The following is an 11,475-nucleotide window of genomic DNA, read 5'->3' as shown; positions in this document are numbered from 1 at the left end:
GGGGAGGAAGATGGTGAGGCATAGTGCGCGGTGGTCATAGGTCTCCACCAACGGTTGTAACACTCGCTGAAGTCGATGCGTAGAGCAGATGCCTGCGTCGGAAGCAATGATATAGGGGTCTGAAGATGAAGAAGAAATGTTACTGATCAGGAACTTAGTCACTGTGCGCCGTACACCACCTCAGGCGGCTGCGCAAGGGACCTGCGTGCACCGACGTCTCACGCCAGATGCTCTATGACAGCGCAACAGCAGTGATAAAGCATCGGTAGCATTTTGTAAGGAACGAAAGGAGAGCTTACTATGGGTGCCACTTGTGGGCGCTATCTACCGGGCAGGGCTAAAGCCCCTCGATATTGAAAGTAGCGACACTCTCCTCCCCTCCCGCGCTTTTCTCCTCGATTCTCCTCCACCGCCGGTTGTGCCCGCTGCGCACGGCACGCTTCCAAGGCCATAGCACGCTCGCTGGCCCGATGTGTTCGCTGGCACACATGAGCGCGCCAAGTTAGCGCATTTTTTCGCGGTCTATTTTTGATAAGTGTTAGTTTGATGATTACGCCAGGCTTTGGCCTGTCGCTTGGAGAGCGTTTTTATCTGATGGGGTATCGGAGTCTTGCAAGCCTGTAGTGCTGCAGGATTTCTCTCCAAGGAAACAGCCTGTCCTTGCCGGAGTATAGGGCGGGCAGGCTGCACGACCCATCCGGCGGGACAGTTCTCGAGCTAGGTTATGAGCCGATCAGCAAAGGAGGCATGAGCGGGCGTCCATATGAGGCGAATGCGCCGTGTGGGCTGAGAATTCTCTAGAATCCGTGCTGTTTGTGGGAAGGTTCTTCCCAACGTGTCGTTACGTATCGCCAGATTTGAGTCGCTGACAATGGTTTCTGCCTACGATCCCGACAGGGCTAGAGCAATGGATGTTTCTTCTCCAACATGTGTGTGCTGAGTGCGTATAGTACCCCCAGTTATGACTGTACCACGTTCCGTAGTGACCCCAGCTACCATCTTGTCTGCCAAGGAATCTTCTCCATCTACATATACTACAGAGGTATCATTAAGAAAATGTTTGCCCAACGATTTCGCTGTCTCTGCACGACTTTCAGCGTGGAAATCTGGGTGCATGTTCCGAGGTAATACGATTCCTACTATTTTGTAAACTACAGAGTTAAAGAATCTGATGTTATTTTGTAAACATCATTCAATGTAGTATATCATAATTTCACCTGCTACGAGTCAAAGGTCGCCGTAAAAGGCGCCTTTTCTGTGACTCACTCCTCAGGTGTCGTTGGACCTCGAAATCGCAGTAGAGTGCGCGCATTCGCGATTGCCGAACGAACGGCTTAATGACTAAAAATTAACACCCCCTATCGTCCCTATACAAACGATGATATAACGCCGTTGAAGCTACCACACTACAGCACTGGGGCACACGGAAGATAGACTGCTGTATGCGCTACGATAATCAACATGTTTTCTATTCTGCGATATATCAGAAGCACGCGTATTTGCTAGCAAAAAAAGAAATGACGTCTGCGACGCAAACGCTCACGCGGAAACCCAGACTGAGATCGAGAAATTAAAACGGCTATGCCGTATTCCGCACTCCAACAGACACGAATAGAAGAAATAGAGCAATGCCAACAAATGGAAAGCATAGCGTACGAAACGACGGAAAATGATCAGTGAATTAGGCAAGATTACTACCTTCCTAATGATTTCCCAAGAAGTTTCAAGTATACACACGAGTTTAGGCACCAAGAAATGCGCAATAACTAGGCGAGGACGGTGTGCTTTGACGGAACAAAGTCCTTAAGGGTGATGCAGTGGATCAGTTTTTTTTTCTGCGGCTGATGTCATCTTTTCCTCGAGCAATCGCGAACCAGGCATAATGCGGCACTAAAAGCAGACTTCGAACTGTCAGCACGCAACTCAACGGAACTCAACCAGCAGCAGGAAGAAAAAAAGAAAGGAAGGAAGAAAGAAAGAGATAAAGAAAGAACGGAAGAAAGAAAAAAGACAGAGAGAAAGAAAGAAAGAACGAAAGGAAGAAAGAAAGGAAGAAAGAAAGAAAGAAAGAAAGGGAGAAAGGAAGAAAGAAAGAAAGAAAGAAAGGAAGAAGGAAAGAAAGGAAGAAAGAAAGAAGGAAAGAAAGAAAGAAAGAAAGAAAGAAAGAAAGAAAGAAAGAAAGAAAGAAAGAAAGAAAGAAAGAAAGAAAGAAAGAAAGAAGGAAAGAAAGAAAGAAAGAACGAGAGAAAGGAAGAAGGAAAGAAATAGAAAGCTAGATTGCTACAAATGCATCTTTCTTGGAAGCTAGATGAGGTGCCAGGCTCCTTGACTTTTTCGCGTGGACTACGTCATAATGCGGTCATTATACTACACAATGAAGTTTTGGTGTGAAACTTGCGTCTGAGTGCTTTTAGAAGCCAATGCTTAGCCAAAATAAATAATTCCTTGCTTTTGATCTCGGTGATTCTTTAGAGACCTGGCGGATAGCAACGAATACAAGACGCGCTATGATATCATACGCTAGCGTGAGCACCTACCAAGGAGGACGTGGAAGCGACGTCGACGCTGAACCATACGTGCATTTGCCAATTGATGGCCAGTTCCAGGACGACGTCCAAAGGATCCACGTCCTCCCGCTGATGGTCGCCCGGCCAAGACAGCTGCCGTTGCTCCAGGAAGTTTCTCAGCACTCGGACATTCCTCTCGGAAGCAGCCCGGTCACTCGCGGTCTCTACGCACAGCTGCAGCATGGCTCTCGCGTTGTTCAGGGCGTGCACGTCACGGATGGGATTCTTCGGCTCCGCGCTTACTTGCGCAATAGCTAGAGAGTCGAAGAGGCTAGTCGTCCACCTGCAGACAACAGATGCTCGAACTGGAGCTTTTCTGGACTCACGCAGAAAAACCGAATGATTGAAAAGAAGGACAGACAGGGAAGAGAGGAAAACACTTCATTTTTCTGCATGTGCAATACTAATCGCTGAGCAAGTCTGTGGCTTGTCTGATCAGCCCCAGTTCTTTGTTCCTTTGGGTCGACGCCAGCTAGGCACGCCACGAGCATGAATCGGGATAAGAGAAATGGGCGGATTGAACAGCGACTGGGCAGGAGGAGAAACTATGTTCCAAACGCGCGTAAAAGTACAGGCGGTACTTGTGGGATAAGCAAGGGTGAGGTGGGTGCTTGTCTGAATTTTACGAAGGATGTGTGACCTAGACGCGGTGAGGTCAAGGTAGGGTGCAGGGAGGTGGGTGAGGTAAAGCTTAAACGGCTTGTGATTCTTGTGGATCGAGTGTTTGTAGGTTGAGGCATTAGCCTAGAAACAGAAACGAAAACATCCTGAACTCCCTCCAGCGGTTCTTTGTTTGCGAATCTCTCAATCGATTCTTTTCCACGTACGAGAAAAACTGTAGGTGACATTTAATTGCTCCGCCTTAAGAACATGACGTGATAGCGTGGTGGGTTCATTCCCATATATGCAGAATGTCATTCCCTACTCTACATCCGTGCATCTCCGGTAGTCCTCAAACCACCCCTGGCGCAGTGGTGCAGCGGTTGAGCGATGCGCCACTGCCCTGCGATGGCAGGAGCTGTGGACCTTGTGCGGCCTCGGTTGCTCTTGCCGAGCTACCAATCGTTAATTGAACTGCCACCTGCCACGGGGCCAGTTTGCTCACAGGTAATGATGACGGCGCAAGGTCACATGACCTAGGTGGCCCATCTGCCTCCTTGGTTCCTCTCTGGGCACCACGTTCCACAGCGGTGCCCGTGCTTTTTCGCTCACAACGCCGACGCCGAGAGTGCCGACGCTGGATTTTCTGGACACCGGGTCCTTCAACGCTATCACGTTAAGAAGTAACACGCCGTCTCACTTCCTTGCTGCGCACCTTATACCGCGCTCTCTGTGGGCGCGGAACCAACCAAGTGTACAAAATGGGAAAAGGACTCTATTGTATACATGTGTTAGTGTGGGCATAGAAAAAAAAGAAAGGAAAATAATGTCGTCCAGCCCGGAAAGCCTAAGGCGCAACGGGCTTCTATCGTATAAAGCGAGAATTAACGCTGCCCTAGCAGTCGATCCTCACCTGTACACGAGTATGTCGCGCGCAGGCAGCCAGGGCGGCGCGTCGACGTGCTGTCCGGCGGAGCTGCAGACGAAGGAGCCGAACGCGGCGCAGGCGTTCACCGCGCGGTCCATCGTCTGGCCCACGAGGAAGGCGAAACGGAGGCAGTCGCTGGAGTCGCACAGCGGGGGCGCCTCCTTGACGCCCATGTCGTGCGACAGGATGGTGAGGATGATGACCGCCACGCTGGCGAGCAGCGCCAGCGACGAGGCGATGGCCGCGGCCGCCTGGCCCTGTGTCTTCCGCCTGGAGCGCTTCTCGGCACTGATCTCCTTGTCCAGCTGCGTATACAGTATGCCAGAAGAAGAGGAAGGCGGTGAGCTCGTTTAATACAGAACGCCCCGCACCGTACAACCCGACTACGGAAGCAAAATGTGTGCTCATCAAAGCGTGTGCACTCTGCACTCTACGTCGACCAAAGTTAACCTAGACTTTGAGAGTGCCAAAATAAATGAAATGTCGTAATAATTTTAACGCGATAGCACCCATCACCATCATCATCATTATCAGCCTGACTAACCCACTGCAGGACATAGGCCTATCCCATGTCTCTCTAATTACCCTGTCCGATGCCACCTGCGGCCGTTCTATACCCGCGAACTTCTTAATCCCGATAAGGTTAGCTATATGGGCGAGTTGTTGCATCATAACGAAAAGTAGCGCTCGATCAGACAGGACGAATCGAAGAGGACACCACATGCGCTTCCTTTTTAACCTCATCTGCCCACCTAACTTTCTGCCGCCCCCTGCTAGGCCTGCCTTCTCTTGGAATCCCCTCCGTTACCCTTAAGGACCATCGGTTCTCTTGCCTTCGCATTACATGCCCTGCCCAAGCCCATTTCTTCCCCTCGATTTCGACTAGGATGTCACCAACCCGCGTTTGTTTTCTCCCCCACTCCCCCGCTTCCGATCTCTTAACGTTACGCCTACCATTTTTTTTCCATAGCACGCGCTGTCCTGTACTGCGGAAAATCCGACCTCGTCGTCACCAGCGGCGGCATTGTAGCAAAATATGGGCCAGGGTAGGGCGACCCACGTGGCCATCTTACTCCTAGGTGACACCCCCTAGGTCACGTGACCTTGGGACGCCATAAAAATCAGTCCAAAGGATTGTGAGAAAACTGCCCACCATAGCAGCTGGCAGTTCATATAATGATTGGTCGCGTTGCTAAGCCAAGTTCTAACAAGCCCCACCGGTGGCAGCACCAGCCATAGAAAGGCTGCGGCGCATCGCTTAACCGCTGCACGACTGCGCCAGGAGTCATGGAATGAGGGCTCCCGGGGATCTATGAATGTAAAGCAGAGTAACCAATTCCGCATATATGGACAGTAACCCATTATTGCTATCGCGGCAAATCCTTTTAAGGCGGAGCTTAGATGTCCCCTTGGGTTTTTTAACAACGAATCGACCGAACTTGTCGATCTTGTCGATCCCATTCTTGCCGATGTAAACGAGATCTCGAACGACCTCGTTTAGTTCCTTCTCGACGACGCTCATGAGAAGCTTAAGAAACTGGAAAAAAAAAAACAGCGCACTGGAAGACGACACAATAGAAGGACAAATACCAGCGCTGGTGTTTGTCCTTCCCTGGTGTTTGTCCTTCCCTTGCGTCGTCTTCCGTTGCGCTGCTTTTTCCAATCGTTGAACCATGTACCAACCAGCCCGTATTTAGCCTCTTCTGGAGCTTAAGAAAATTCGACAGGATGGTGCACCTTCAGGTGCCATTGACGATGTTATTGATCCTTTCCGTATCGAAGATAGGAATGCATACTGCGAATGGGCAGTACTGTTTTAAGGCCTCCGAGCAATGATGTATACGAATGTCACGTTTGGAATTGTCTAAATGCGTCAAAAACTGCAGTATCGTGGACGTGTGTTTTGTTGCGAAAGTAACACTACGCTAGTCGCCGAGCCATTTCGCGGAGCCGAGGAAAGGATACGCATGCGCGAGGAGCAGTGGCGTTACACGGCGCACAGCCGGCGCGCCGTCACTGTCGCTGTGCGGATGACTCAGAGGTGCCACCGCCGCGCTCGCCACTTGCGCATGCGCAGTAGCGGCGCATAGCTAGCGCCGGGGCCGCCGCTGCTGCCACGCGCTCTCCATAGCCTCTCTCTCTCTCCCCTCGTTGCTTTCGCCATCTTGCCGGTTTAACTAGAGCTAAACCAATGCCAATTTTTTCCTCTGTGGGCCAGTGCACCACATGCTTTGAGTATGCGTAAGGACCTTGTTTAGGGGAAATCAGAGGCATTATGTAAAGCCTGTGGAGGTGATGCGTTAGTCAGCACAGCTACTAGGCTGGTTACCGGAAGCAGGTAGACTACCTGCATTTTGCACTGTCATATTAATCTGTTTCTTTTTAATGCGGAAGCATATCTTGTCTCATGAGTGGCGTGCACAGGACCTGTCAGCAGAGCTTTTCCGCAGATGGTGTCATCAGGGCGTGTCCGCACGAAAATAAACATTCGAAAAAAGAAATTCGCCGGCATCGCGGTTCGAACCCAGGCGCTCTGTGTTCCAGGCGGGCACGCAATACGTACACCGTGAAGGGTCGTTGGTTCAAGCGTGTTAAAGGGGAACGAAATGTGAACGCATTGTGTTGTGTACGACGGTAAAGTGTGGTGGGGATGTGTACTGATGTTAGACAACGGTGGCTTGCAAAAACAATTACCGACGTAATCCAAGGGTCATGTGATAAGTGCCGCGTGACAACAATGACTTGAAAAAGTTACCGACGTAATCCAAGGGCTATGTGATAGGTGTCACGTGACACTAATGACTTCCAAAAAAATTGCTCGCGTTGAAATGCAAATGCTTCTGCATTCCTCCAATGCAGCAGACTGCAGCGCTCTACACATTTTTGTGTATGCACATGCCTCTTTTAATTCCGGCCACTTTCACGATGTACATAATAGATCCGTCTTTCAAAATGACAGGTGCGGAAAGTTAGCCATGTCTTCGTGTCGCCCCCCTGCTGTCCTGTTTCTTTGCGATCCCTACCTCAATGTGAAGCAGGAAGCTGTATTGTTAAGGGTCGTGGAGGGTTGATTCCAGAGATTTTATAAAACCCCATCATGTTGTCAGCGCGGACGCTGGTTAAAGGCCACAAATGGGCATTTTGCCGTTCGTGCGCTAGGACAGGGGAACTTGGGACTGAAGGCCTGTCGCGCAAAAGCGCTGTGCCGTATCTCGTGGACAATGGCCACCACAAGACAATGACGCTTCAAGCTACATCACCATGAATATTTAAGGAGCATAAATTATCGAGGATAATGAGGAAACTTATAAAAAAAACATAGAAAAGTGAAATGGTTTCCGTCTGGGGGGGGGGGGAGGGGGGGGGGGGGTTAACGTCTCAAAGCGACTAAGGCTATGAAGGACGCCGTAGTGGAGGGCTCCGGAAATTTCGACCACCTGGACTTCTTTAACGTGCACTGCCATCGCACAGTACATGGGCCTCTAGAATTTCACCTCCATGAAAATTCGACCACCGCGGCTTAGATCGAACCAGCGTCTTTCGGATCAGCAGCCGAGCGCCATAGCCACTGAGCCACAGCGGCGGTATAGAAACGTGAAATGACAGGAAATGAGCAAATGGCTAGCCCAAACTGACATTTCAATAAAATGCCTCTGGACACGTGCCTCAGGGCCATATGCTGAAGCAGCTTGCGCACTTTTGATGCAGCGAAGGGTGTTAATTGATTTAAAATGAAAGCGGTGGTCAGTTTGCTGCGTTAAAGTTCGCATCGTCTGCATAAGAAGCAGCGTATATACACAGGAGGTAGGAGTTATCACAACTTAAAAGGCAGTATGGAGCTGTTGTTTACTAACTTGATTAAGGAACGGTGACATACGCGGCTATAAACCAGCTATAACAAAAGCGTTCGACACATGAGCGTAGTCGAGAGCACTGGAAACGTTGAACAGTGCAGGGGGACTCAGTGTACGTGAAGGAGTTGGTGCGGCGTTGATCCACCAACTAGGATGCAACTAGTGGCGTCAGGCTGCTTCTTACGTGAGAAGAGGGCTCCCAAAGTGTGAAGTTCAAAGAAGGCTTGCAGAGAACTTTAGAGGCCTCACACGTTCATAAAGGAGTAGTGGCCTAATTGTGTCATGCCTAGTCATGTCTAAGGGAGTAGTGGCGTAATAATGTCAGTGTCCTAATCGTGTCATACTGGCCTAATCGTGTGGTGGTTTGCGTCTGAGCGTTCTTCCTAGCAGATATTTGTTTATATAGCTTCCTAAATGAAGCATACCGATTATTTCTTTGGACGCTGTGATTTGCGCACGTGGGTGTGCCACCCAGGATCTCAACATTGGGCACAGATTCCGTGACGCTCGCCTTATGAGTGGTAGGATAGTTCGCTCTTGTGCGGAATGGCACACCTATTATTTCAACTTTTTTCCGCTCTGTAAGAGCGGCTTGAGTGGAAAATGCGAAGCGGAGGGATGTCTATCGTTAAATGAACTGCGCAATTAGCTGTCTCCATAGATTAGCACGCGCCCTGGAACGATCCAGGGTACAGAATCGTGATGGGTGGCGGGCAGTACGTCGCGCGTCACGTGATCGAAGAAGCCATCACGCGGAATGACCGCTGGTGCTGCCTGGTCGACGAGAGGAGTGCCTGTGGCAGTGAAACAATCATATCCCAAAGACAACAGTGACGTGAGGCGTCTTTGAACATTTTCTGAGTGCTTAGCAGAGCTTCACAAATCATGCTCAAAAGGAAAAAAAAAAACCTCGTGCTGTTGGCATTTGCCTGTCAGTGCTGAAGGTAGCAGACGACTAAGACATGGCGGTTGGAGACTTTGATTTGCTCCCGATCAAACGCTTTTAAAAAGGGGTTCGCCTATTGAGTTGTATTCTTTAGGAAGGTGTATAGAGTGTCCATGGATTCAATATGTGCATGTTAAGCTTTGTGAAAGACGCCATTTTGTTTACCTGCGAGCTTGACCGATAACGAGGTCAGCGCAGCATATATAGGCCACGGCTTCTGCATTTCACTGACAGAATCTCACCGAGATGAGCGCGCTGTCCAAAAGTTAGCGTGACTTCGATCGGATCATCGAAGCTTTCGGCCCCTCATAGCCTGTGTCTCTGTGGGACGTTAAACCCCATAAAACCGATCTAACGTTTCTGCATGGGGCTTAAATCTCACGAAATGTGCGTCAGTAAGCCAGTTGGGGGCCTTCAGTGCAAAAGAAGTTGAAATGAAAAGACGAAAGGAAAGATATCGCGTATAACGCCTGTGAAGTGTGTCTGTTAGTGTTTCCGATAGATTCTTACTTGCGACAATGTTTGCATTTGCTGTTCACGTTAGTTTTTTTATTATTATTAGCTCAGATGATAGGCTATATAGCTCGTGCTCATGTGCTCGTGCTTTCCTCCTTCGGTTGTGTGGCTCTTTAGCGCAATTTATATGGTAGCAAAAAAAAACAATTATCTTGTGCTTGTATAATAAAAGCTATTACATTTTGGCGTGTTCCAGGGGTAAACCTCTTCGTGCTCTTTATCATCATCATCAGCCTCACTACACCCACTGCAGGGCAAAGGCCTCTCCCATGTCTCTCCAATTAACCCTGTCCTTTGCTAGTTGCGCCACTGTATCCCCGCAAACTTCTTAATCTCATCCGCCCACCTAACTTTCTGCCGTCCCCTGCTACGTCTGCTTTCTCTTGGAATCCACTCCGTTACCCTTAAGGACCAGCGGTTATCTTGCCTTCGCATTACATGCCCTGCCCAAGCCCACTTCTTCCTCTTGATTTCAACTAGGATGTCATTAACCCGCGTTTGTTCCCTCACCCACTCCGCCCTCTTCCGATCTCTTAACGTTACACCTATCATTTTCCTTTTCATAGCTCGCTGCGTTGTTCTTAACTTAAGCTGAACCCTCTTTGTTAGCCTCCACGTTTCTGCCCCATAGGTGAGTACCGGTAGGATACAGCTGTTGTATACTTTTCTATTCAGGGATATTAGTAAGCTACCATTCATGACCTGAGAGAACCTGCCATACGCGCTCCACCCCATTCTTATTCTTCTAGTTATTTCCCTCTCATGATCCGGATCTGCGGTCACTACCTGCCCTAAGTAGCCATATTCTCTTACTACTTCTAGCACCTCGCTACCGTGCTCTTTATACTACACTGTGAACCTCCAGTAAAATGAGAAGAGACAAGTTAAACTTTAAAGTTATGACGCGCTAGCGTAGTGGGTTAACTGCTATACATGCATTAGGTCATTCTCTACTTTACATTCATAGGTTTCTGGGAGTCCTCATACCTTTTCTGGCGCACTGGTGCAGCGGTTAAGAGATGCGCCACATCCGTGCGAATGGCAAGTGCTGCCAGCGGTGGGCCTTGCGCGGCCCGGGTTGCTCTTCCCAGCGACCAATCGTTAATTTAACTAGTTTTCTCACATTCCAGTGGGCAGATTGTGATGACGCTGCAAGGTCACGTGACCTAGGTGGACCACGTGCCTCCTAGGTTGCTCTCTGGGCAGCACCTGCCGGAGCCATGTCCGTGATTTTTCGCTCATAAAACAGCGACGACGACGCCGGATTTTCTGGGTTAAGGGTATCTTTAACGCTGTCCCGTCCAAAGCAAGGGATGAGGGCTAAAACTGACACGTTGAATGCTATCCTGGGCTCCGCGCACGCTCTGTGCTTTGGCACTCACGAGGCGGACGACGTCGAGCAGCACGCGGTCCTCGGCTGCCTCGCCCTCGTTGGACCGGCGCTTGGAAGGGGCGGTGGTGGACGCCGGCCGCCCGGACGAATGCGACGGCTGACGAACGACCGCCTCCGTGGTCGTGAGGTAGGGAGCCGCCGCTTCAGCCATACTTCTTCTTCTTCTTCTTCACCTCATTTTAATGGCACATACCCACGTGGGGGGATTGGCAAAGGTGTAGTGGTATACATAAGAAAATTTCCATAGGATTAAACGTGAAATTTGAAAAATATATTCATGAAAAACGACAGAAGAATAATTGAAGTGAAATAACAAAGAACATTTTGGCGAGAATAATAATAATTAAAAACAAAAACAAAAAAAACTCCGAGATTTTTAAAGGAGTTAGCAAATCAACCTACCAGTTGCAATTATGTAATCATGTAGATTCCCACAAATTGAACTCAAAGCAAATCCTTTGGCGCTCGCTCCGAACGATAACAACACTTGCATAGATAACGGGAGCCCTAACCTGGAGAGAGGGACCTCCAGGTAAATCTTTCTCTGAAGTGCGAACTTTGGACAGTAGAGCATGAAATGGTCCACAGATTCAACGACCCCGCATGAGTCACATAGGTTTGTTGGAGACCAGCCACATCTGCATAGGTATAAATTTAAACTGGGAATCCTG

At 49.4% G+C, this 11,475-nt stretch overlaps 1 protein-coding gene across 1 annotated transcript; it reads right to left on the bottom strand.

Annotated features, from left to right (window-relative positions):
- Positions 1–2,513: 2,513 nt before the first annotated feature.
- LOC149337136 (uncharacterized) lies at positions 2,514–10,955 on the bottom strand. The gene is made up of 3 exons (XM_089554330.1): positions 10,794–10,955; positions 4,081–4,400; positions 2,514–2,850 (listed from the first exon to the last, which is right to left on the bottom strand). The coding sequence occupies exons 1-3, from the start codon at positions 10,953–10,955 to the stop codon at positions 2,514–2,516; spliced, it is 819 nt and encodes a 272-aa protein (XP_089410456.1).
- Between the last annotated feature and the right edge of the window lie 520 nt (positions 10,956–11,475).

This window comes from Amblyomma mixtum, chromosome 7 (assembly GCF_055824585.1).
Source record: "Amblyomma mixtum isolate Tamu chromosome 7, ASM5582458v1, whole genome shotgun sequence".
Lineage (NCBI taxonomy): Eukaryota > Metazoa > Arthropoda > Arachnida > Ixodida > Ixodidae > Amblyomma > Amblyomma mixtum.
Note: the sequence above shows the minus strand (reverse complement) of the source record. Positions and strands in the feature narration are given on the sequence as shown.

Excerpts from the sequence above, each read along its gene's own strand:
- LOC149337136 (XM_089554330.1), bottom strand. The coding sequence starts at position 10,955 with ATGGCTGAAGCGGCGGCTCCCTACCTCACGACCACGGAGGCGGTCGTT. Across the intron at positions 4,401-10,793 it reads TGCTCGACGTCGTCCGCCTC|CTGGACAAGGAGATCAGTGC; the intron begins GTGAGTGCCAAA and ends CTGTATACGCAG. Across the intron at positions 2,851-4,080 it reads CGCGACATACTCGTGTACAG|GTGGACGACTAGCCTCTTCG; the intron begins GTGAGGATCGAC and ends TGTTGTCTGCAG.